The sequence below is a fragment of the Hakea prostrata genome, chromosome 5, assembly GCF_041222555.1.
Source record: "Hakea prostrata isolate BN-2017 chromosome 5, UWA_Hpros_2, whole genome shotgun sequence".
NCBI classification, from domain to species: Eukaryota; Viridiplantae; Streptophyta; class Magnoliopsida; order Proteales; family Proteaceae; genus Hakea; species Hakea prostrata.
This window is the reverse complement of record NC_142604.1, coordinates 44818835-44843422: the sequence shown is the minus strand read 5'-3', so window position 1 is coordinate 44843422 and position 24588 is coordinate 44818835. Positions and strand designations below refer to the sequence as shown.

Genomic DNA, 24588 nt, shown 5'->3' with positions numbered 1-24588 from the left:
AAAAAAAAATGAAAAAAAGAGAAGCCAGCTACCTGATTACCTCGAGATTTGAATCATGCATTCAGAACTTCAATAGTGAACTCCATTCCAATAAGTTGGTGTTAGACCTTGGCTATTAATCCACTCCCACTAGACTGGAACTTTTGCAACCCTTCATTCTCCCCCCCCCCCCCCCCACAAACAAACAAAAAAAAACCTTAACAGTAAATCTTGTTTGGCCCCATTCATCATCTTCTTGCAATCTCATATGTACAAGGAATCTATAGTTGATACCTTTATATAGCAGAACTTGAGAACCTAACCTCTCTCCCACTCTTCCCTGTGATAAGCTTTCTCTAGCTTCCATCAAGAAAGGCATCTTTCCACTACCTCTGCTTGGCACAGGGTTTCGTGGTCCAATCTAGTTTAGTTCTAAGGCCACACGTGGTGTCTATGGTTCGCAGTTTGGACAGCCCTCAGTCATTGCCTTCCCACCCAATCTTTCCTCAACACCATTAGGTTTCTGTTTCCCTTCCTGTATCTTTTGTTTTGTGGACAAAAATACCCCTCAACTCTTCTTTACCTACCTGTTTACCGAGCCATCTGGATCCTTGCTTTCGCCTCCATTTAGCCTCTCTTCAGACTTCCACAATCCACAGTCCTTTGACACTGTATGCCGCTGGCTGCCCTCATCCTCTAGTGGTTCCTCAATTGCTGATACAGTTAAGAAGCTGATGTTTGGTGTATGTATCTCTCTTGGATGTAGTGCAACATTTGCAAATGGACTACCAAATCCAGATCTCTATACCAGATTTGGTAGGCCACCTGCAAGGAATTTAGTTGCGAGCTTTCCCTTTGTCCTTGTAAATCTCTTGCAGATTCCCCAAGGAACAAGCTCATTGTGTTTACTTGGGGTTTTGATAGCTCATTATTAATTCCTCCTAGGCTGGCTTAGTCCTGGAACCTCCCCTTCTCTCTTTCCCCCTTTGCGTCTTCTCTTGTTGTTCTCTTTTTTATTCACATCCCCCCCCCCCCCCCAAAAAAAAAAAAAAAAAAAAAAAACAGAAAAAAAAGAAATCAGAATGTATCATTCTTTCACAATTTTTTTAACTATCCTTTTGCATTACTGAGCAGACTTTCTGGTCTGGACCAAAGGACTGATCAATTCTTTCCTTTTGCAGCACAATAATGATACTTGTCTTGCTTACACATTGACAGCTATTTGCAACCTGTTATCTGAAATCGGTATCTCAAGCACAACGGGTATACTTGATTCATCACATTCACCAGTTACAAGTATTGGTACTTCACTGTCTATCCAGCAACAATTGTTTGTGTTGCTTAGAAGGTCTCTAAAGAGAGCAGAAATCCTGAAGCTGCCCTTGCTTGTAGCCTCCAATCGGCTGGCAATGGCGAAATTCAATCTAACAGTAAGAGCAATTCATTAATGTGTCTTTCTGCGTTTCTAATCAACAGATGTGTTTTTGAAAATTGACAATTTTTTTGCACTGATTTTTTATTTTGAAATTTAATTTGATTGGTTTTGTTATTCTTTTTCCCTCAAGATTTTACTGAAATCTGGAAACAAAAGCTGTATTCATGATATGCTGTGTTCTATCCTTTGCTGGGGCACTGTGTAAGTCTGTTCTTTATGGGGTTTCTTATTGCCTGACTAATGTACATTTCTGCACCATAATTTTTGGTTCAAATGATGTAATGAATTGGTTCTTGTCATGCAAGCTACAGACATCTTGGTTTTGTGAAAAAAAATTCCATTTCCTTGTAATAGGAGACTTTAAAGGAAAATGTTGTCAAAATAAAACAAACTTAGTAAATTTAATATGAATTCACTAATTGATTGGGTGACCTCGAATGTAACCAAAAGTAGATATGCACTGCAATGAATTCCTTGAAAACCAACACTCTTTTCTGTTTCAAAATCATGGTGTTAAGTATATCCATACCTGTTGCGGCCATTGAATAGAAGAAATAAATCAAAATTGAATTTTTGTTCAAAAATGAAATTTTACTGTAACTGTCCATAGCTGATTCATCCTCTGGAACCAAATCAAGTCTTTGGTATGATTTCATCAGGAGTTGAGACAGTGGAATGTGATTAAAATAGTTCCATTGGCTTTTGATGTCTCATGTCTGTTAAATACTAATAAATGAGACCTTGATCATATCTAATGATATTATGATATAGTAATTTAAAATTATGTATAATAGAATAACAAAAATATATAATCCACTCTGGATAGGAACCAAACTGTCTTTTTGAACCCACCTCACATGCTGTTTATAAACTCACCCGGCACTCTGTCAGATGGGTAATATCTGGAATGGCTATTTCTGATACTAGACAATTTGTGGTGCATAGAATATGCCTGCGATTAGGTGCATGCTATTAGCCGCTTCAATGGGATCTTTTATCCTTGTTAGAGGATAAATCACCTAACATCCGATTTGGATATCTCAATTGAAAATTGAAATACCCATAAATGGTATTTTTTCATAGAAATAATACTCCAAATTTTGATGACAATACAGAAGAAACAGATTGGGAGTATGTTGACTAATCTGGCTAATGTTGAGCTTGGTAAAATGGTTGAATAGTTGAAAAATGATATTATTCAGAAATACACGTTGAATGCTGATTCATAGAAAGAACATTGAAATCACGATGAATTCCTTTTTGAAGTCCTGCTGCAGCCAAATAGGCCCTTCCTGCAGATGATTGGTGGACATAAATCCTAGAGTAAAACTAGAGATAGCTAACTTCCTTCTAGGGAGTGACATAATTGACCACATTGATCTTGGTTGTGACGTTGGGATAGTAAAACTAGAGATAGCTAACTAACTTCTAGGAGTGACATAGTTGACCACCTTGATCTTGGTTGTGACGTTGGGATAGTATTTAAAGCTCTTAAAGGGGCATCAGTCATATATTCTGCCTACCAGCAAACTGCCTACTTGTTATACTTCTCATTTTAGGAGTTTATTTTGGTTATGTTTTATTACTTTTTTGGTGATGTGGCAATAGAGATGCATGTGAAATTCATTGATCTTAGTTTGGACTGAGGATTCTTTTGCTGTCTTAAGTGTCATGGTGGGCATCAGTCATATATTCTGCCTACCAGCATACTGCCTGCGTGTTATGCTTCTCTTTTTAGGAGTTTATTTTGGTTATGTTTTATTACTTTTTTGGGGATGGCAATAGAGATGCATGTGAAATTCATTGATCTTAGTTTAGACTGAGGATGCTAGTGTTGTCTTAAGTTCTGTGGTGGAACAAGTATTTTCGTTTCTCAGCAATAAGCACAATTTTTGCAGCATGTGAAAAGAGCGTTGCTTTCATTTGGTCCCAAGGCTTCCATGAAGCTCAAAACATCTCCGGCTGATGTTTGCAAGGTAGTGAGAATAGCATTGATACTTGTGCTTTTTGTTCTTTGCAATTTATACATTCCCAAGTATCATGCTAGTGAAACTACTCAACAAAATTTTCTGCTGCGGGTTAATGCAGGAACTGAGATTAAGTTCGTATTTGCTTAGTGAATTTGGATCAGATGGCGCATCACTGACAATTGATGGTGCATTTAGTACTGCATGGCTAAAGAGCCTACACAAGCCCATGGTTTCGTCAGTTTTATCTCAGGAGGATGAGTCTGGAGGTTCTTGCAATGCTTTCCAGTTTGGTTCACAACCAAGTTCTATTCCTGGGTATGTGATGCAATTATCTGGTGCATCATACCTACTCCGAGCCACTGCCTGGGAGCTATATGGCAGGTAAAGTATTGATATCAAATCACTTTTACATTCCACTCTGTTTGCCTTCTAACTTTGTCTGTTGTCTTTGTTAATAATTCTTCATAAACCTTAATTTCAGAGCCCCAGAGATGCCCAAACTTTTGAGAATACTCTGTACTAAATGCATGACATTATTATCTCCATTGTAATCTACATAGTGTTGAGAGATACCTGCTATATTGAAGCCACTGTTAAGCATGGCAGAGAGGAAAATCTAGCTGGATTTTCAGCCCTATGCAAACCCTATTTCAAAATTTATTGATCTTCCTCCAATCAAGACCTAGTTCTACACTAACATAAATTCTATTGAATTTTCTTGGTGATCTAAGTACCTAACTCAAACTTCACTGCTTACTTCTTTATTCATCAATTGGGTTCTAAAATTCAACTTCTTAGTGTATACCACCTTAATCTGTTTCTACTAGCTTCAGCCTAAAATCCTTGATAGGTTTAGGTTTTTGTTACAGTCACCACTTGTCATTTCATGTATTAACTGGATGATTGATGCAACAACGGTGTCAGATTCTATAAGCATATTGAGCAGACAAATATGCTGTTGTCTTTTTACTAAATATGCAGGTGCACATAGATAAGTTAACCAGAGGAGAGATGAGGTTGTTGAGATGGTTGAGTGGTAAAACCTGGAAGTATAATATAATTAATCATCATCTAAAGGCCTAGAGCTGGTATGGGACTGGGAGTAGTTCTGATTCCAGCTAAAGTTACAAGAGAATAAGTCATTTGAGATGACATACCCTTCTTCGAAGGAGGCTTTCACATGCTCCAGTGTGTAGGAGTGGCTTGATTCAATCTAGCTGGGGGCAGGGGGTAGGCGACTGGCCCAACTGACCCTAGGAGAAAGTGGTGAGGAATGACATGCATACTTTAGGTCTTTTTACAATTATGATGACAAAGAGAGCTGACTGAAGGACTATGATCTGGGTAGCTGTAACTAGCTGGCCACTTGGAGTTTTTCTTAAGCTGATTTGTAGTTAATGTAGTTTTGTTCCTTTTAGGGGCGAGCCTTGGCACAATAGTTGGTGGCCACAATCGTAGACTGAGGACAAGGTATCGAAACAGCTTGTCAGCAAAAATTGTTGAGATAAGGCTCGTAAGAAAATTGCCTCCTTGGCAGAAGACACTAACACTAGGTTCCCCCTTTTGTGGTTGAGTTCATTTTCTTGACTTCTAGTTTTAATATTTCACCTTCTCAAGGATTCATACAGGCAACCCATTTAGTTGGGTAAGGTTGGATTGTTGTATGAGGTTGAGCTTGTCATGAGTGTAGCCACTAGGGTGCAAGTTTGGCTCTGGTGGCCTTGACCACCCCATCTTGCTTTAAGCCTAAACAAGGCCTAGGCTCAAGATTTTGGCCTTGAGAAAAGGTTAGTGATAAAATATATTGGCCCTAAATTAGGGCCAAGGGCGGGCCTGGGATTAGTGTTTGTCCCACCTGTCGTAACCCGTCCTTGATTTTGGCTCTGATCCTGACCCTAATTTTGGATTTTTTCCCTGTTTTTTTAGTAGTCAAGGCAACAATAAGGATTTATAATTTGTTCTATTGTTTTGTAGTCTAGGAAACAAAATGGAGTTGAAATCGATTTATATTTTGTGCATTTTATTTTTAGTTTGCTTGAGATATTCTTTTGGCATTTGATATCAAACTTAATAGCTTTTTTAAAGTTGGAAATTTATTACTTATCTATTTATTCTTTTGATATATCAAACTATTCAAATTTAACAACAAATTAGATTATGAATGTTTTATTTTCTTATTGTGCATCTAGTTGAATATTATTGATATTAAATTTGACAAGGACATAGATAATAATCACAGCTTTAAAGTTATATTGTTTCTCTAATTTACCTCTCTCTTTTTTTTTTAATTACAAATGATATAGATTTAACTAACAGGTTAGATTGTGAAAGTTTTACTTTCCTGTGTTCATCTAGTTAAGGTATTATCTTATCAAGTTTAATAATATCATCTTTGAAGTTTGTATTTTTTTTTATTTTGGTTCCTATTTTAGATTTAATAAGAGTCTAGATTTTGGAAAGCTTCATTATTTGATTGGGCATCTCATCCAATTAGGGACAGGGATAGGGCCAACCAGTCCTGACCTGGCCCAATCAGGGACAATCATGGCAGGATTGGGTTTGGGTTGGCTTGCTAGGTTAGAGTTAGGGACAAGACACTTATGTCCTAAATAAGGGTCAGGGTGGGAATGGGCTTAAGACAGGGATTGGGTTTTGGAAATTAGCTCATACAGTCACTGTTGCAGCTTTAGCAACTGTTTGATCAGTCTTGTATCTAGATCTTGTGCTTAGGTTTCAGGCACTTGCCTGTGCCCTCTATGCCTGAAATCTGGAGTTGCCATATCCGTTTGTGACCTGTCCAGTTTTCCACTTGTTTATTAGTCAAAAAAACTTCTGTTGCAAGTGCTGAAGTATCAAACATAGTTATTATTCTTGGTTAAATCGTCATCCCCATCATTGCTGTCATTGTTTTATTTCATTTGGGTTGATTCATTGTCTTGCACGCTATGGGTTGTCCTTTTCTCTGAAAATTTATGTGTTCTGTGGAACCAACTCCGGTGAAAATTTATTGTGTTTCTTTAGTGTGTAGACATTAGACAATTGTGTAGTAGAAATTTTTTGCTGCCAAATCTTTATTTTCTTTAATAAACAATAACAAACTGTTTCTTTTCCTAAGCTTAACAATTATTATTCATGTTCACATTTCCTGATTATACTTCATTTAGCCCTCCCAAGGGGTGTGAAAATTCTTTTTTGGTGTACTACTACATTTTATTGTACTTGGTAGTTCTAATTGTTGGTGATCTAGGGTTATCTTTCTAATTATTTTCCTTTTACTCAGTGCCCCTTTAGCTCGATTAAATGCATTGATCTACGTGACATCTTTTGCTGATTCTTCGAGGTACCATGAAGTATATTCATTTTTCTACACCTTACCTTTTGTTTGGATTTGTCTTAAATGGTTGCACCTTGTTGGGTTTTCTAGTTCGGCTGATGTGGCGTTAGCATATGTCAAACTTATACAACACCTGGCAATATTTAAAGGATATAAAGGTCAGATTACTTTCTTCATCATATCAATAGCAGCCATGCAATTTGTTAGTGTGCATGGGCAGTTTTTTCTTTCCTAACTGCTTGACTTTTTGGAATTAAAAGTTGCATCCATGGTTTTAGTCTCTCAGTTTAAAGGATGAATTTTTCTGTTGTCTTTACCCATAAACAAGTTTAATTATGAAGCTATGTGATTTGGGACTTGAATGCTACCTTGCAGTAGCTAGAATCGGAAGATTAGTTTAACCTGTGAGTGCTTCTATAGCTGTTAATTTTGTTTCCCAATAAAACCTCTTCTAGTTGTATGTGAAGGTATGTGTATGTTACATATAACACCCCCCCTCCCAGGTCACACACATGGTAAAGTAATTTACCATCATATATGGAAATGTAGTTAGTATAGCGGAATTGGTTTAAAAGGTGAGGCCATAAATAATGGGATAAAATGATATATTATTTGCTCCTGTAGGTTCTTTTTATCTTTGGTAAGGTTCTCCGAATTGATATTGGTCGGCATATTGAAAGGTGCTTTAGGAGGCACCTGAGTACTCATTGGAAAGAATGCTAGGGGATGCAAGATTCACTGAAGATACCCATGAATACTTTTATCTGTTATTAATGAAAGAGAAGAAGAGGGAAAAGAAGAAGAAAAGAAAGATAAACAATGGAAACCGATGGAACTGTGTAACCTTGGGAGTATTCGACTTATTGTTGGAGGTCCCACTTCATTCACTATAGATAATGATGTATGAAACAACTAGGGCAACAAAAAGTAAGAGAACACCTAAACTGCCCCCCAACTTTTCTTTGGGTGAAAAACTACCCCTTACTGTAACAGTAAACAGTAAATACTGTTCTAGCATTCTTACTCAGGCTGGAGGTTAGATATTGATTATGCCCGGCTTGTTACAAAAATATATTTCATTCTAGCACTCCCCAAAGACTTTGTAAATAAATATGAAAGTTGTTTTTCCTTTATGAACATGTAGGCGAGGTGAATCCTTGTTGCAGCTTTTCTTGAACTGAGTGACAGTTTTCGTTCTTTAATGAAACATCAGATTTGAGGCAATATAAACATCAGCCTGTTTGCAACACCACAATTGCATAGGAGATGTACTTTCATTCCCAAGCTTAGTCAATAATTGTTTCACCCAATTCAACTCACATGTGAGGTTGGGGGGCACCAAAATACTTCTAACATAGCTCTCAGCCTGCTTGAACTTTGTAATCTGCTATTGAATAAGACTTGAAAGTTTAAGCTAAAACCTTAAGCCCCCTTAACCTTAGGGAAAGAATCTGACTCGAGTTTCTTGAAAACCTGTAGCATTGTTAGAGTTTCCTACAAGCCAAGCAAAGTAGCGGACCAAAATAAAACCAGAGCACTGCACCTCCTTGAGGCCCAAGACTCTTGCCTCTTGAGAACATCACCTTGTAACTGCTGATTTTTTTGAATGTGCTTCCCATGACAACTCAAGGCAATCTGTTTTTAAAAGCTATCCAGACGTGTTTGAGATAATCAAGTTCAATGAAAATATGCTGAAAGGATTCTTCCTGATGTAAGCACATAACACACCTAGACAGCATATGCATTCCCTCTTTACCACATTATCACTGGGTAATTCCATGCATAAGCTTCCTTTCAGAACTGCTTTGCAAGGCTACACCCTGAGTAGCTTGCTCTATCTGCCTTGAACTATTTATATGCAGAGCATCTCAAGATGACTTAATTTTATAACCTGCAAAAGAGGACAAAAAACAGCTGCACTCAGGAGTGTTAGCTGAAATGGGCAGGGAAGCTGCCTTGACAAGAGTGGGTCTCATGAAATTAAGAGCAATTAGGAGTTAGAGATGTAGACATGGTTGTCAAAGCGTCCCGCCTAGGTGGCATGGCGGTTTTTCACCCGCCTTGTTTTGAACCGCTTTGTTGACATGCAGTTTTTGCCTGCTTTTTCACCTAATTGCGACCATTTTGTCCCCTAGATGCCAAAACGATCACCTTTTTGACATTTTGTACATGATAATCTTTTTTCTTTATTTTTTTTAAAAATCAAATTTTATTCGACAAAGCCGTATATGAACTTAATAGTTAGTCATTTTGGAATTGGGAATCAATGAATCATTAAATGGATAATGCACTTATTTGGCAACACACTATCATAGAGGTAAGTAAAAATGTAAAATTGGTACTTCCATTTTCATATTTTATAATTTGATATAGATTATAGTCATATGTTGTGATGCTTGATAAGATGAACTTATGTTTGTGTTCTTTTTTGAATAATCATTCATAATTATGATTCTTGAATGCTTGTTTTATTTAGATGAATGTGATTCTTGAATGTTTTTTTAGCTTATAATAAAAATTTATCAGCATAAAAGTAGTCATATTAAAAAAAATTGGCCCAACCGCTTTGGTTGCCTTATTGCCGCCTAGGCGGAGCCCAACTGCTTTGGTCTTCTTGCCACCTTGACAACCTTGACGTAGAGTAACACCGATTTTTCCGTTTGAAATAAATTCCAAAGCTTTTGTAATATGGCCCTGGAACATAGAGAGAGGCAAAGGAATCAGCTCAATCAGAGTAGAAGGAATGACCATCTATCATGTCAAACTTAATAACTTCCCCAGTTCCAAGTGCCCATTTTTTCATTTCTAAAAAAAATCCTACATATTAATACTGGATCGAATCGAAAAGATTTAGGCATGTTTCCTCGTGCTTCACCTGCCAGACCAGCTTGCTTTACATGCCTTGATCACACTCTCTCAACTGATGAATGCCTAATTTACCTTCACAATTAGGGTTACATAGTTTCCCATACTATATTTACTCTTCAATAATTAACTTTATCATCAGATCTGAGGCAGCTTAGGTCATGCCTTTTTCTGTATTTTAACAAAACCTTCTTTCCATACGCACCCCTAGCTTCACTTATATTTGTTGTAGAATTATCAGCTAGTTCCTTGCTTGATCGTTTAGTTTTTCATTCTTCAATCTGTTCAGGTGTTGGATGTTTCTTGTTGATGTGCTAGCTGAATATACAAAATGTGAAATCTTGGCATAGGCGTGTAGGGTCTCACATAGCATATAATTTTTTGCAGAAGCTTTTTCTGCTCTACAGGTGGCTGAAGAGAAGTTTGTGTCCTTATCAAAGTCACCAATCCAGATCCTGAAGCTACAGTTGCTACATGAGCATGCTTTGCATCGGTATGAATATCATAAAAGTTGCCTGCTCAAATATTATGTGGGATAAATGAAAATTAAATAAAAGTGAAGAGAATTGACAAGGAAGAAGAAGGGAGGGGGGGGGGAGGGAAGGGAAACTGATATCATACTTTTTTTCCATGATTTTGGATTTCCTATGTTCTGTTCTTCTAAAATTAATATTAATGCCATTCAGAGGACATCTGAAATTAGCCCAACAAGTATGTGATGAGTTTGGAGCACTTGCCTCTTCTCTAACTGGTGTGGATATGGAGCTGAAATCAGAAGCTAGCCTTAGGCATGCTCGTACATTGCTTGCTGCTAAGCAGTTCAGCCAGGTTTGATTGCTAACAAATTCTTCAACATTCAACAGTTTTTTACAAGGCAAATCTATAGGAAGAGTGAAGCTTGCTTGTTGTACGGATGGTGAATAATTTGATGAACCTTGTTCCATCATGCATAGGTTCCTAAATGTTCTTAAAAACAGACCAGTTGGCAGATCATTCAGGTGAAAAGGCCAGCTGTCCAGTGGATCAAAAGATCCCAACTTAATGGTGTTGGCTTTATGAATCCTGCTTTTCTATTCACTGCAGTTTAAAGCAATATTTATCATTAATCATGAAGCATCCTATTCTTTTTAACCAATTGTTTGCTGGGTATCTTCAGCCTAACACTTGACTCCTTTAAATCCTCCAATTTGTAGACTGCCACTCTCCTTTTTTCTTTTTTATTTTGGGTTGGGGAGGGGGGGATGAATAATATACCAAAGAAGAGGAACAAGTGACAGATACAAGAAGTACAAGTTCAATGTCTTTTACATACGGGAAGAAATAGAGGCATGGGCTTGTAAGATAGAAGGGAGAAGGGGAGGCATGAGCTAGTGAGATAAGAAAGAGAGGGGGAGGTGGGTAACCCAGCAAGATACAATAAACCTATTTCTGGGGTTTAATACATGGAACTTTAGCTTTGATTTTAAAGAGAACAAAGTAACTGAGCTGAAGAAAGGATCTAGCTTCAGAGCTCCACCTCCTAGGGTTGCACCAGAGCTAGATGTGTGAGATCAGCACCAAATGCTAATTTCCTCACTGTCACAACAGGATTTCCCAGCAAAGGGCATTTCATTCCAAATCTGTTCTCTATAAAAGGGCAAAATTTTCCTTCTTGGCCAGCACTTGGAAACTAACCTGTAGAGGTGAAGGGGTAGTAAAAAAGAAAAGTTATCCAAATCTTCAAAGGCAGCACTGGGGAGACACAGGGATCTACTGCTAGATGAGTAAAGACTGAGTGGGTAGGCAGCTGGTGAAACCCCCCCCCCCCCCCCCACACACACACATACTGTGAAAATATGATGGGGGGTGTTGCCTTTAAAGCAAACCAATCCAGAATGACACAACACATAAGGAAGATTCAAACACTTGATGAGAGAATTTGAGTACTAACTGGATTCGTTTGTGATTTTAGATTCACTTGCTGAAATCATAACTAGAGGAGCTATATTGAGTTGGATGAGTTGGATCTGGCAAGTTTGGTTTGTGTACAAACTCAAAGGGGAGCATTGGAATGTATGGGGTTGGGTATTAGTAGTCTGTATTACTTGTGTACTTGTCCTTCCATTAAGTTTTCATAATAATTTTGTTGATAAAATAAATCAACTCTGCTTGAATCTGAATAAATGGCATCTCTCAGACCTTAGGACTAAACAAGCCTTTTTTTTCTTCTTCAGGCAGTGGATTCAGCCGCAGCCAACCTCTCCCAACCCCCAATTTGACATTTTTCTTTTGTATTTTTGAATTTTTGGATTTTACCGGTCTTCTCATAAATGATTCCCCTTGCAGGCGGCAGCTGTAGCAGAGTCTCTCTTTTGTATGTGTTACAAATTCAATCTTCAGGTTGAGAATGCTACTGCTCTTCTCTTGCTTGCAGAAATCCACAAGGTATTCATCATATAGCAGTTTTGTTCTCTTTCTTTAGGAGGCTTGGCATAAGTTTAAGTGGCGTGAAAAGAATAGCCATGTAATATTAAAGAAGTGTAATCAAAGTTCTGTGTGCTTTGGTGGTATAGTCTCACCTACCAGTTTGCTTTGACCTAAGTTTGTGCTGATCTGAGAAGGGTCTGCTATGATGGCTTTTCACAGAAGGTGAACAAGATAGGGAGAAGAAGGTGGAAGAAAAACACATAATAGAAATGGGGAAGAAATTGCATAACAGCATGGTCCTCTATTTTCTCTTCACTATATATATATATATATATATATATATATATATATATATAATTTTTTTCTTTTTCTGTTCCAACACTATGTTGTCATTTATTATCTCATTATGTCAGTTTGATTTAATTTGGAAGTTAGATTTGAATGCAAAATAACATTTATCTCTACTTTTGCTTCAGAAATCTGGCAATCCTGTATTAGGCCTACCTTATGTGCTAGCTAGCCTTTCATTTTGCCAATCTTTTAATCTCGATCTACTCGAAGCATCAGCCACTCTGGTACTTGCTGAGTTGTGGTTGTCACTTGGATCAAGCCATGCAAAGCGAGCATCAACCCTCATACACAGGGCTTTTCCAATAATTCTTGGTCATGGAGGTTTGGAGCTACGTGCACGGGCCTTTATTGCAGATGCAAAGTGTTATCTATCAGATCCACGTTTTTCAGGTACTCCAAAATTTGCTCCCTCCATTTATTTATGCGATTAGTTATTTATTTAGTAATTGGTAAGTATCTATCTCAAATCAACTCAACCTTATTCAAAACCATCCTTGTTACAAGCCTTAGCTATTCATGTCTCTCTTCACCTCTTCTCCTAGAATCATTTTATGCCTGCCTGTAGTTGTGAAGGCGATGCCTAGGTGTCAGCGCATAGTGTCCAGGTTGTGGTGGTTCCAGGCATCTAGGTGTCACCTTAGTTTCCTTTCCCTATACTGTCAAATGCCCTCCTCTATGCCATGACAACCATGGGCCTTCCCCTGGATCTTTAGCTTCTTTAATCTAAATCAAAACTGCCGTTTATACTGGTGCATCTAAAGGCCTCCATTGCACGTCCGTGTCATCTCAAACAACTCTCTTGCAGCTTATATATTGGAGCTACTCATAATACAGCGCTAATTTGTTCATTCCTTGTTCTCCCCCAAAATTGAAAAAAAAAAAAAAAAATCATTGCGTATTTATGCCTTTCTAGTTTTTCCACCATCCATGTCGACATCCTCCAGTTACACTGAGTTCATCTATATGCTTTTTTATTTTTTATTTTTATGAGAGAAAGGGGAAAAGGGAAACAATACTAATGTAGACCAAAGAAAAGAAAATACAGCTCAAAGAAATGACTTGAAGCCTCACACAAAAGCAGCACAATACAAGCAAAACTTTAGGTTGAAATGGATAAGAAAATTAGGCAAGTAGGCCAAGCTGGGCAGAGACAGTCCCTATCTATATGATGAAAAGGGGTTTGCAGCAGGCATCACAGCAAGGAGCAATACAGCATCATAGAGGGCATCGGGTTTGTAGCATTGCAGGACATATTGAAGTTGCAACGATAGGGCTGACAACTTGAATCAAGAACAGCAGCTAAAACCAGAAGCGACGATGTAGCAGGGAAGAGGCCATATGCAACAGATGGGAAGGAGTATGTTTCCTTATTTGTGTAAAGATCATCTCCTTGCAGACCAAAAGATGGAAGGCACCAATCTTGCTTGAGATAACACGTTTGCAGCAGATAGAGTAGTAGCAAACATACGGCAGGAAGATCCCTGAACCAATGATGAATGGTGAGGGGAAGAAGAGAAGTAGAGGCTCAGGGAAGAGAAAGAGAGCAAGAAGGAAAGGGATTGAGAATGAGACAAAGGGAGGAGGAATTTAAGAAGAGATACTCCCATTGGAGGAAGAAAAGTAGATGAACAAAGAGGAAAGGAGCAGAAAATGAATGGAGAGGGAGACACAGGTTAACGAATGAAAGTCAGGTTTTCTTTTTCTTTGTTCTCATATTTGAGAGGAGAGCAAAGAAACCGAAAAATGGACAGGGGGAGAGAGAGGAGCCTAGGCGTGGAGGAAGAGGGGAGGATAACAGTCTTGCAGAGGCAACCCACCATCAACAGAGAGGGAGAAGAAAGGGACAGAGGACTGCCATCATCCCTTTGACCAAGATGTATCGCCATCAAAGACTCTTCATCTGTTGAGTTTGTTTTGGTGGAGAGAAGCAACAAAATTTCTCATACCATCCTTCTTTTCATTTTTCTTTAATTATTCTTCATCCAAGACTCTTCCCTACTCTTCCCTTTGACCCTACCCTCCATTCCTTTTCTCATACCATCCTTCTTTTCATTAGTCTTAAATTTCTTTGAATTTTTTGGACTTCTCTTGAGATCCAAAATTCAAGGTCAGATTTACCCCAATCGAGCTGTTAGATCTGTCCTGAACTTTAGGAACCTCATCCCCCCTGCCCTAGTGACCTTCCATTCCAATTTCAGCCCTATTGAATCAACCAAACTGTAGTCTAAGCGCTAATTCCTTTGCTGCCCAAAAGTCCCAACCGCCTGCCCTAAATTCCCAATTTCTATTCTAAACCTTAATTCCTTAATCCTTTTGCTGCTCTAAATTCCCAGACCCTATCTAAATTCTAATTCCTTGCTACCCTAGATTCCCAAACCCTAACCCTAACTATGAAACCCTAATCCTAGATTCTTAGAATCATGACTCAAACTCTAAACCCTAGTCCTAGATTGCAAACCCTAATCATGAAACACTAGTTTATTCGCTGCTGATCATCTAAGGATCTTGGAAGAACTGGCCGTCATTCACTTGAGGCTACATTGAAGTAAAAAGTAGGAAGATGGAAACCCTTATGGAACATGAACCCTCACTATAGCAACAAACAATCTTAATTAATGTTACCAGCATTTAACCTCTAAATCATCTTGAGAGAAAGGGGTGATGAACAAGAGCTTTAACATGTATGTCCCTCCTCTCCCAAAAAAAAAGAAGAGATTTTTCCTGTATGTGAGGCTTGAGTGAAGCCATCTTTGCTGTTAAAGTAAGCTTGTGTAACTTAAAGGAAATCCTTTGCTTGTGTGGCCTAGACGGAAATCCTTGACTGTGTTGGTCTGGGTGCTCAATCTGAACGAATGGTTGGGTTTGTATGTGTGCTTGGTTCTTGCCTGAGAAAAGAAGTTGATAGTGAATAATCCTTGGTCCGTAATCAATGTAGTGGGATCAATGTGCACTCTTTTCCCTAAAGGTGATTTTAGGTTGCAACCCAATTCAGCGCCCCAGCCCCAGGGTTTGGGTGTTGCCATTGGATTCAACAGGAAGATTAGGTATTTAGAGTCCAAGGTTTAAATAATAAGACAACAAATTTTCTCAAACTTTTTTTTCCCTGGGGGGGGGGGGGTTTAAAATACTCTTTGAGAAAATAAAAGTAAACTACACAAAAATTGCTCTAGTTCTCCCAGATATTTATATTTTCTTTAGGACAAGAAATTAATTACAAGTCATTTATCTGTGCAAGAGAGGTTGTTTCCGTGTCAAATGACTTGGTAGAAAACAGGCATGATTAGGTTTATTGGATAATTGAAGCCTAAAAAATGTCTCATGCAGGATAAATCTGAAAAGTTGGCATTTTATTGTTTCATGTAAATTTGAACAGGGTGTCTGTTATCCCTCAGTAGTTGGGGGGCTTACTGTTTGATGATGGTGATGAATCAATGTGGTTTGCTTATTATTGTACAGATTTGTTGAAACTTCAATTAATCTCTCCATGCAACCCATGCTTATTTATATTAATGTTTTTCTATTTATTGTATAGTTTCTGAAGAACCTGATGTTGTGCTGGATTCTCTAAGGCAAGCTTCTGAAGAGCTTGAAATTTTAGAGGTCAGATTTACTTTCATTAGCTTGTGTGGACAGTGCAATTTTGATGCTTCATGCAGATATGTTGAAATGAAAAACCTGGCTTTGCATTTATTTCAATATGCTATCATTCTACGAATTCTGTGGTGCAGGCCTTTCTTTTCTTTCTTTCTTTCTTTTTTTCTTCCTTCTTTTTTTTTTTTTTTGGGGGGGGGGGAGAGGGGGAGTAATGCTGTTACTGCGGATACAACAGAATCACTAAGAGTACCTTGGAATAGAGGAAACAACATTAGAAAGTGCTGCAATATAACCTAGAAATGAGAATAGGAGAGGCAATCTGTGAAAGTAGGATGTGGGTTCATTAGAGGTTTCCCAAGGGACTGGCAGAGGAGGGAGAGGGAGGGAGCAAGGACTAATAGAGATGGGGCTTTTGGCAAGGTGCCACCATTGCTGAGAGAAGGGAGGATAATAATGCTTAGGTGACGGATGGGATGGGAGTTTCATGGAAATTCCTGTTCTCATTGGCAATGAGGACGGTGTCTGATGGTCTACAATCTACAGCTGGAGTACATTCAGCCTGAATGTGACAATGAAGAAAGGGTAGCACAATGCGATGTGAATACTCGGGTTGAAAAAGCACAAAGGTGGAGGAACACCCTAGTGGGCCTTTCGCTTTCGACTCATCCAAATTGTTCTTTTGAAAAGATGGAGAGCAGCTAGTCACGTTGATATTAATCCCCTGGATAGTGATTTTTGTTTTCCATTTCAACTAGGAGGAGGTAAAGACAAGGTAATGGGGGGTGTTTGGTTTGTGTATAAGAGACCATTAATTCTGCGACCATGGATATCAGATGAAGTGATGGAATTGATCCATCCTTGGTGCTAATATGCATAACATGTCATCCCAATTCTGGAATGCTAAGGTACTGAGTCCCATTGGCAGTAGTATTGGTCGGCCTCTGCTCGCAGAAAAGATGACGAAGTCACAAGAGAGCCTCTCTTATGGAAGTGATGTAAGCACAAAATCTCTTCTGGCTGATACCCTAACTTGGGCCCCAAGGCCCAAGCAAGATGGTGCAACTGGGGGCTGGACAAACCCTGTAGGGGCAATTTGGTCATTCCCCTCTTATTTGGTTGATTATTTTATTCCCAGTAATTTTGTTTTATTTTTCTGAGTCAGAATCTATTTTAAATTTCCTGTTTTGAGTCGGTCAATTGAGTTCTAGTAACACTAGAATCTATTTTAAATAAACATTCCTTGTGGATAATTAGGTTGTTTAGTATATGTTAAATTCCTTAAATTGTGTGGTTGTTATTGACTATAGTGTAGAGGGGGATCCTAGTCTATATTGGAAACCCTAGTTGAGTCTATTTCTACTTCCTAGTTAGACTCTGGTTCTCTCTTTTTATAGAAGGCTATTAATAAGGCATTCCTCTCATTGTAAACTTAACTGAATCGAATGAAGAATTAAGTCTCTTGTTAGAAACAAATCATGGCTTTCTTGGGAGGGCCACGCGGAGTGTGAAGCTTTTTTCTTCGATTTCAGCTACTTTGTTCAAGTTCCAGCAGCCTTCTTCATCAACAGCAGCCTTCCAAGTAATAACAGCAGCCCCGATCCCATTCCCCTCCCCTTCTCTTCCTTGCACAAGCCCTATAATCTCCTTCCCTCCCATTGCAGCCCTCTAAGACCACCCATCACAGCCACTTAGGAACCCTGCCCCACCACCTGCAACACCTCTAATCCCCTCCCCCACCACCGCCCTAGCCTCCTTTCTCTCTCTCGGCACCACTCTTTCCCTTTCGCTAACTTACAGCAAGTCTGAGAACAGAAAATGAAAGAAAAAAAGAAAGAAAAGAGAGAAGAAGAAAAATGTTGAAAACATGGATTAAGGTTTCCTAATTAGAATAGGATTATGTTTCCTCATAAGTTTAGAGTTTTATTTCTATATTTCCTTTTCCTACTTAGTATAGGACCTAACTAGGTTGTAACTATAAATACGCTATTGGGGTCTTGTGAATAATATACTTTTAGAGGAGCAATTCCTCACATTACAACAAAAAGAAAGTAATGATTCAAGAAAGACTGCCCAAGATGAATTTAAGAAATCCAAGAAACCTCCCAACTTTTGATCCATCCATTTCCATCACCCTAAAACCTCCCCTAACCACTCCCAGCTACTTTTGTTAAGCCCTTTTCCTCCCAAGATTGATCTCCACTATTCTCTTTCAACCCTAGGGTGATTTTTGGTCTCTCAAAATCATCCCATGGGAGATTGTTAAAACCCTAACATCCTGCAAGCACTCCACATATCATTCCCATAGGCTTCCAGTTATCTAATCATCCCATTAGATTTTGTTAAACCTTTGACATCCCAAAAGCTACCCATAGTAAATTACCCATTCCCTTCTGGTTTGATAGTTATTTGCTGGTTCAATAAAGAAGATTCTGGGCTAATGCTAAATTCTAGGGAAATCTTAAAGAATCCTTAACCCTAGAGTTGGGTTACATCAGGAAGCTAGGAAGGAGAGGCCTGATGTCATCGCAGTTTGTGGTAACAAAGGGTTTTCCTTCAATCAAAAGGTTAACTATGAGTAGATGCCACCGAAGTGCAGGAGAAGAGTGTTTGGCCATTCAGAGACAGCTTGCTCTCAAAGAGGAGTGAAGGCAGGGGCAGCTCAAGAGTGGCAGCAGAAGCCAATGCCTGGGCAGCGGCAGAGCCTGTGGACACTGGTGAGGAAAGTTCTGCTGAGGCTGAGACTGTAATCATGGGAATATCAAAACTGACTTACACTGAGAAGGGGGAAGGCAGTTATTGTGGCTAACATGTATGATCTACTTGCTGAGCTGCATCAGGGAACCAGGGCTGGGATACAGCATAAGACTTCCTATATTTTGGTGTTGGCAAGATTACCAAGTCAGTCAGAGTTGAGACGAAAAACTGAAGGTGGATGATGAACAGAAAGTAGCAGGTGGTGGGGATTTCAATAGATGATCAGAATTGTGGAGAGCCAGGAGAAAGTGCTAACTCAGAATTGTCAGAATGCATTGTCTATGCTGGAAGGCAAAGGGAATACCCCAGAAAAAACAGTGTTACATTGAGAGAATGCTGAGAGAAGAGAAAATAAAATTAACCTGTCTGGTGGAGATTGAGTTAAGTAAGAAAACAGGAACAACCTGGGTTTGCAGCCGAAGCCTTCTTGGAAAGCTATTCATAACTGTGAGAAGGAGATACCAACCAGAATATGGGGTGGTTGGGACCCTGCTTTCTTAACTATGGATACAATTAAACTATGAAACAAATCATTGAGTCTTAAAACTTCTCCCTAAATTTCGTGTGATTGGTGTTTTCCCTTTTAAGCTTAAAGGAAAATTCTATAGGATCATTGTACAACCAGCTGTGGCGCATGGTGCAGAATGTTGGGCTGTTAAAGATGCTTTATATAGATAAACTCAGTCTAGTGGAAATAAGGATGCTAAGGTGGATGAGTGGCAAAGCTATGAATGATTCTAGAGCTGGTTTTGGAGTAGCTCTGATAAATCATAAACTATGAGAAAATTGTATGAGGTGGCACTCCATGTTCAACGGAGGCCTTTCAAACTATGGAGGAGTGATTGAGTCCAAATTGAAGGAACTAGGGGGTCTAGGGGTAGACCTAAAATAATCTTAGGAGAAGTGGAAGGCAAGGATCCATGTAGTTGACCCCATTTAGTTGGGATAAGGCTTATTTTTGTTGTGCTGTTTAAATACAATTTCTAGTGTGGATGTCAGATTGAACATTTGTAAAGTAAAGATGTCAATTATAACCAATATCCTAGAGTTAAATTTCTTTTTACTTGCCTTATGTAACATGGAAAAATATCTCATGTTAAAGGACTTTCAATGAATGATTGGTTCTTTTTTATTCTTTGGCTGGAAAGGGTGGGGGTGCGGGGTGTCCTATCCTCACCTTTCTTAATGAAACTAAAGGAGTGTTTCATTATCATTTGGATTTTATCCTTCTCTTTAATATTGATTACATTTTTGTACCTTTCAATCTTTATGGTTCTACTTCAACCTTCAACACCTGCAACGGAAAATCAGTTAGAGAGCCTTGTGTTGGAGCGTGACAAGAATAGTGAACTTTTCCCCTTTTTTTTCCTTGTGGGGGGGGGGGGGGGGAATATTGGTAGCTTTTTATTATAGGGGATGGGGACTGTTATATATACCATAGGGAGACTCGAACGGTGACCTCCTCAAATAAGAGGTGTCACTGGTATTACCGAGCTACCCTTCGATGGTTAGAACAAAATTATGTTGATCTAAGGTTAGTGAAGAAGGGTATCTGATTTGCCAAATAATTAAGTCCCATTCATGATTATTGAAGACCACCCAGTCTAAGGTACATTAAAGCTAAATGAAGCCTACCCTTTCTTACCTAAATGCAGCTTTGTAGCTTAGTCCTGCTACTTCCCCTCAGTTCACCCAAACCCAACACTCCAAAATAATAATAATAATAGTAAAAACATAAAATAAAATTTACGGACAGTCAACAATCTTTAATTTTGAAAAGGTATTTAAATTATGAGGTTTAGTCACCACATGTGATTTAAATTTCCAGACCTTATCCAATGGCTCTATTTTAAATAAAAGAAGTGAGTTAAAACCATGTTTTCAGTTAATTAAGAGTAGAGCTCAAATTTGTTGATAGTGAAAAGAATATCCTTGCTGTGGTGAGGCCACCTTAAGACTTTCTGTATATCATCATCGGATCACACATTGAGTGAGTATATGTCCATATCCTTCTGAATGTGTACATACTTCAGCTTTGCATTGTTCAACTAGTTTAGCAGAGAGAGAGAGAGAGAGAGAGAGAGAGTTTGGGGGGGGGGGGGGGGTTCACCTATTTGTTAAATTAAAACCTGGACTTCCCTTGTGCATTACCTGTGTTGCTTTCTATATGTTAAACTTCTTTGTATTCTGATTATGGTCATTGTTGAGCTGACTATGCTGATGGAACCATAGTATCATGAATTGGCGGCCGAAGCCTTCTACTTGATGGCCATCGTCTTTGACAAACTTGGACAATTAGATGAAAGAGAAAATGCTGCTGCCTCCTTCAAAAATCACGTGGTTGCTCTTGAAATTCCGGATGCTGAAGATTCATTGTTGAATGAGAAGTAAGGAATCCATCCATAACCCTGTGGAACACATGATTCAGCCCACTTGTGACCACAATCAAGAAAGGAAATGATAACTCTGCTTAATTCAAGACAGCTAATTGGCTTCGAAAATTCACAGGATCAAGGCCAAACATCTAATGCAGGTGAGGACATGAAACCACATGCTGTAGTTCTAGTTCAGCAGATGATTTGATGTGCTAGTATGTTTGCCCATGTAATCACATACTCATGTCTGAAGAGTCAAAATAGTCTAGCGAAGCTTGTAATTGAAGGTCATCAATGGCTTTCTACTTAATGTCACCCCACTCTCATTTGCAGCCCAAGGGTGACATTTTCATGTTGTACAACTTTAAGGGTAAATGATTTTATCTTATCCCTTGATTTTATAATATAAATATACATGCCTTGCTTCAATAAATTGTTTTTATCTTCTTTAACTAGGGGTCTTTTTTGTATCAATTCTTATTTTCTAGTTTGCCTATTTTTGAGAAATGAATACAACAAGAATTTAGTGGAAAATGGGAAAATAGTTTGGTGACTTTTATCTAGAATAAATTATGAAAGGAAAAATAAGCTTGGAATGTCAAAATGAAAAATTGATTGCAATCGATAATGAAAATTGAGAACTGATTGTTAGAGTTTGGGAGTGAGAAAAAGAAGAAATGATAAGGTTTTCATATAAAAAGAATGTATCTTTATTATTATACCCTCAATTTTCATTTAGATTTTAAGTGGCTTATACTAAAAATGAATAGATTTAGTTTTTGACCCAGAATTAATAATAGATAAAAAGTATGTTATGGATTTAGGGGGATTTTCTATTCTTTTAGACAAAAATAAGATTTAAAATGAATACCAATTACATTAAAAAAAAAATGTCAGAAAATGAGGATGAGAATTGCTTAAAAAAAGGCTTGAATATATTTTGTATTAATTTTCATTCTATTTTTTATAATTTTTTGTTTGGTATCTATTATGGAATCTATTTTTATTTAAAAGAATACAAAAATATCATAATATATAATAGACTAAAAGATTGTTATGGATTTTGTGCAAAATTTCTTTCTTTATCATTTTCTGGAGTAGTTTTAAGTGCTCCTATAACTTGAAAATAAAGGTGAGAATGTCATTTATTGTAAGATATTAGAAAAATGTACCTTTCCCCACTTATCTCTCCGTATTACAAAACTATTTAGTTATTTAATTACCAAAAATGTTTTTCTTTCCATAATTTGCTGCTTGTCCCTTACTCAAATTCATTCTTTAATTTTTTTGTGAAAAGAAAAGATTAATCCATTTTTGGTGTACTCAATTGAGTCGATGATATATTGGTACTTAAATTTGGGCATAGATGACACTTTGATCCACTATTGTGCATTTTAAGTATGTTAAATCAGCATTCTTGGATCATAAGAAAGGGTTTTACCCTACAAGCGCTTCTAGAATAGGCAAGCAATACAAGAATTGGGATTTTGTGACGATTTTTTACTTTTTATTGATAATCATAAAAAACTACCAAATTTTAGAAAATGACAAGACTGTAAGTATTGGAAAATATTTTATATGTTATGACGTTTCTTGAAAACATATTGGGCATAATATCTTTTTAGTGGGCAAGAGTTTTCTAGAAAAGTGCTGAAAAAATATGCATTTTTAGCAAGAATATTGTTGCAAAAGGGATTTATTTATCATATTTTTTGAAAACAATGAAGAACAAAAATATCCTATTCTTTGGATATTTTCTTAAGCTCAGCTTCTTCTTTTTTATGGTTACTTAGGTTCCACTGATTTTGCACCAATGCCATAAGCATCTTAAGTAGGTATATGTAGACAGTAATCTCGAATACCTAGAGATGAAAGTCTTAATGAGCTTGGCATTGTTCACTAGAGAGGTTAGAACATTTTTTTTCTCTTCTTCTTTTCATGTCTCTCTTTGTCTTTATAAGGGCATGTATTAAAATGCTCAATAAAAAAATTAAAAAAATTAAATAAAAAAAAAAAAAAAGTGAAAGGAAAGATTCTAAGAATTCTTTTCTCTGCCAAGTCAGTACACTTTAACAGCAAACAACTAAGGCCAGACTACCAAAAAAAAACTAAAAGTGCTAAGTCAGGGACACCCATATCAGTGGTGGGGCCCAATCCATTCCCAAACGGGAAACAAAAAAGAAAAGACAAAGATGAAAGATCAGAAAGTTAAATCAGATTCCAGAATCCCAACGAATTTGGAATCTTACGTGGCAGGAGCTTCCTCCTCCATTGTTCCCGGGGAGGAGAGAAGCAGCACTGTCATCAACAAACCAGACAAGATTCCCCTCTCTGGGTGATACCATCTGAGCTGGAATGGACCCATCTGGAAGTGGGTCCCCCAGCGCCATAGATACACTTTCAGCCACGTCAGCACCAGTAGCGACAATAGCCACGTTGGCAGCAGAGTTGATTACTGGAAGGGTGAGGGTGACGCTTTCCTTATCTTCTCTGGCGACGCATGCTACCCACTGTGATTCCTCACTCAAGATAGGGTGATCATCTGGGTACAACGATGCCACGTGGCCATCCTCTCCCATCATCAACAGCATCAGATCAAATCTTGGACAATCTCTTGATGGTGACACCTGAACCGTCCGACTTCTCACCACCTGCCTGATCTTGAACTCGTACTCTTCCATTGCCTTCTCCGCCGTTACACCGAGTCTCACTGAGAATATGTTCTCTGATTTTATGGGAACCTGTTCATGATTTCTTGTCAAAATGAGAACCCATTTGCCAGATGAAAACTCCGAGGTGCTCATGTAATCAAATAGACATTATCCACTAGGGTTTTCATTAAATGGCTTGAAGAAAGAGAAAGAGAAAGAGAAAGAGAAAGGACCTTGGAGATGAAAGCTTCCTTCGCTTGGCGATAAAAACTATCTGGGTGTTTCTTGGGAAGAATGTTTTCTTCAGCCCAGAACACATGCCACTTCGACCAATCCACCATTCTTATATATGGAGGTTTTGTTAGTTTCCTACACACACACAAAAAAAAAAAACCAACCCAGTCAGTAGAACTGTTAGAGGTTTCACTAACTTGAAATGGGTTGAGAGAGAGAGAGAGAGAGAAGCAACAAAAATCAAAGAAAAGCAGAAGAAACCGCATGAGGTGGATGAGATTTCCCCCAGAGAGAACAATAGAAAATGCTCCTCTTTCCTTGACTGCAGCATCAGAGTTCTCAATAACATATTCTGCAAGTGCAGTAGAGAGTTGCTCAGTGTTAAGGAACACTCTCACTTCCTGGCCACTATTCTCCATTGCACCCTAGCTAATCTCTTCTCCTCCTCCTGCTGCTGCTTCTTCTGCTCTAGCTAGCTAGTTAGTTCTGGGCTTCTCTCCAAGACAAGTCCCAGTTCATCATTTATAAGGAAACCCAAGAGAAAGAGAGAGTATGGTGAGAACTGATGGGAAGGAAGTGGCCTTATGGCTTCAAAGTTACTTCAAGGCAGTACCCCATAAAGGAAGGGAAGGGAAGTATT

The 24588-nt window shown here is 38.3% G+C and overlaps 1 protein-coding gene and 1 pseudogene across 1 annotated transcript in view; one reads left to right on the top strand and one right to left on the bottom strand.

The window, feature by feature from the left end:
• The window catches only part of LOC149016079 (anaphase-promoting complex subunit), a 42564-nt gene extending 20861 nt beyond the window's left edge, over positions 1–21703 (top strand). Inside the window, exons 10-20 of the mRNA XM_089157209.1 lie at positions 1161–1409; positions 3313–3390; positions 3503–3765; positions 6665–6724; positions 6809–6876; positions 9971–10076; positions 10270–10411; positions 11909–12007; positions 12466–12730; positions 15873–15940; positions 20921–21703. Of these exons, the coding sequence (XP_089013335.1) occupies positions 1161–1409; positions 3313–3390; positions 3503–3765; positions 6665–6724; positions 6809–6876; positions 9971–10076; positions 10270–10411; positions 11909–12007; positions 12466–12730; positions 15873–15940; positions 20921–21079 (1557 nt within the window). The 3' untranslated portion in view covers positions 21080–21703. The remainder of the gene's footprint in view (positions 1–1160; positions 1410–3312; positions 3391–3502; positions 3766–6664; positions 6725–6808; positions 6877–9970; positions 10077–10269; positions 10412–11908; positions 12008–12465; positions 12731–15872; positions 15941–20920) is intronic.
• A 1573-nt stretch (positions 21704–23276) lies between these two features.
• Positions 23277–24367, bottom strand: LOC149016078 (putative 6-phosphogluconolactonase 1 pseudogene; annotated as a pseudogene).
• Positions 24368–24588: the final 221 nt, after the last annotated feature.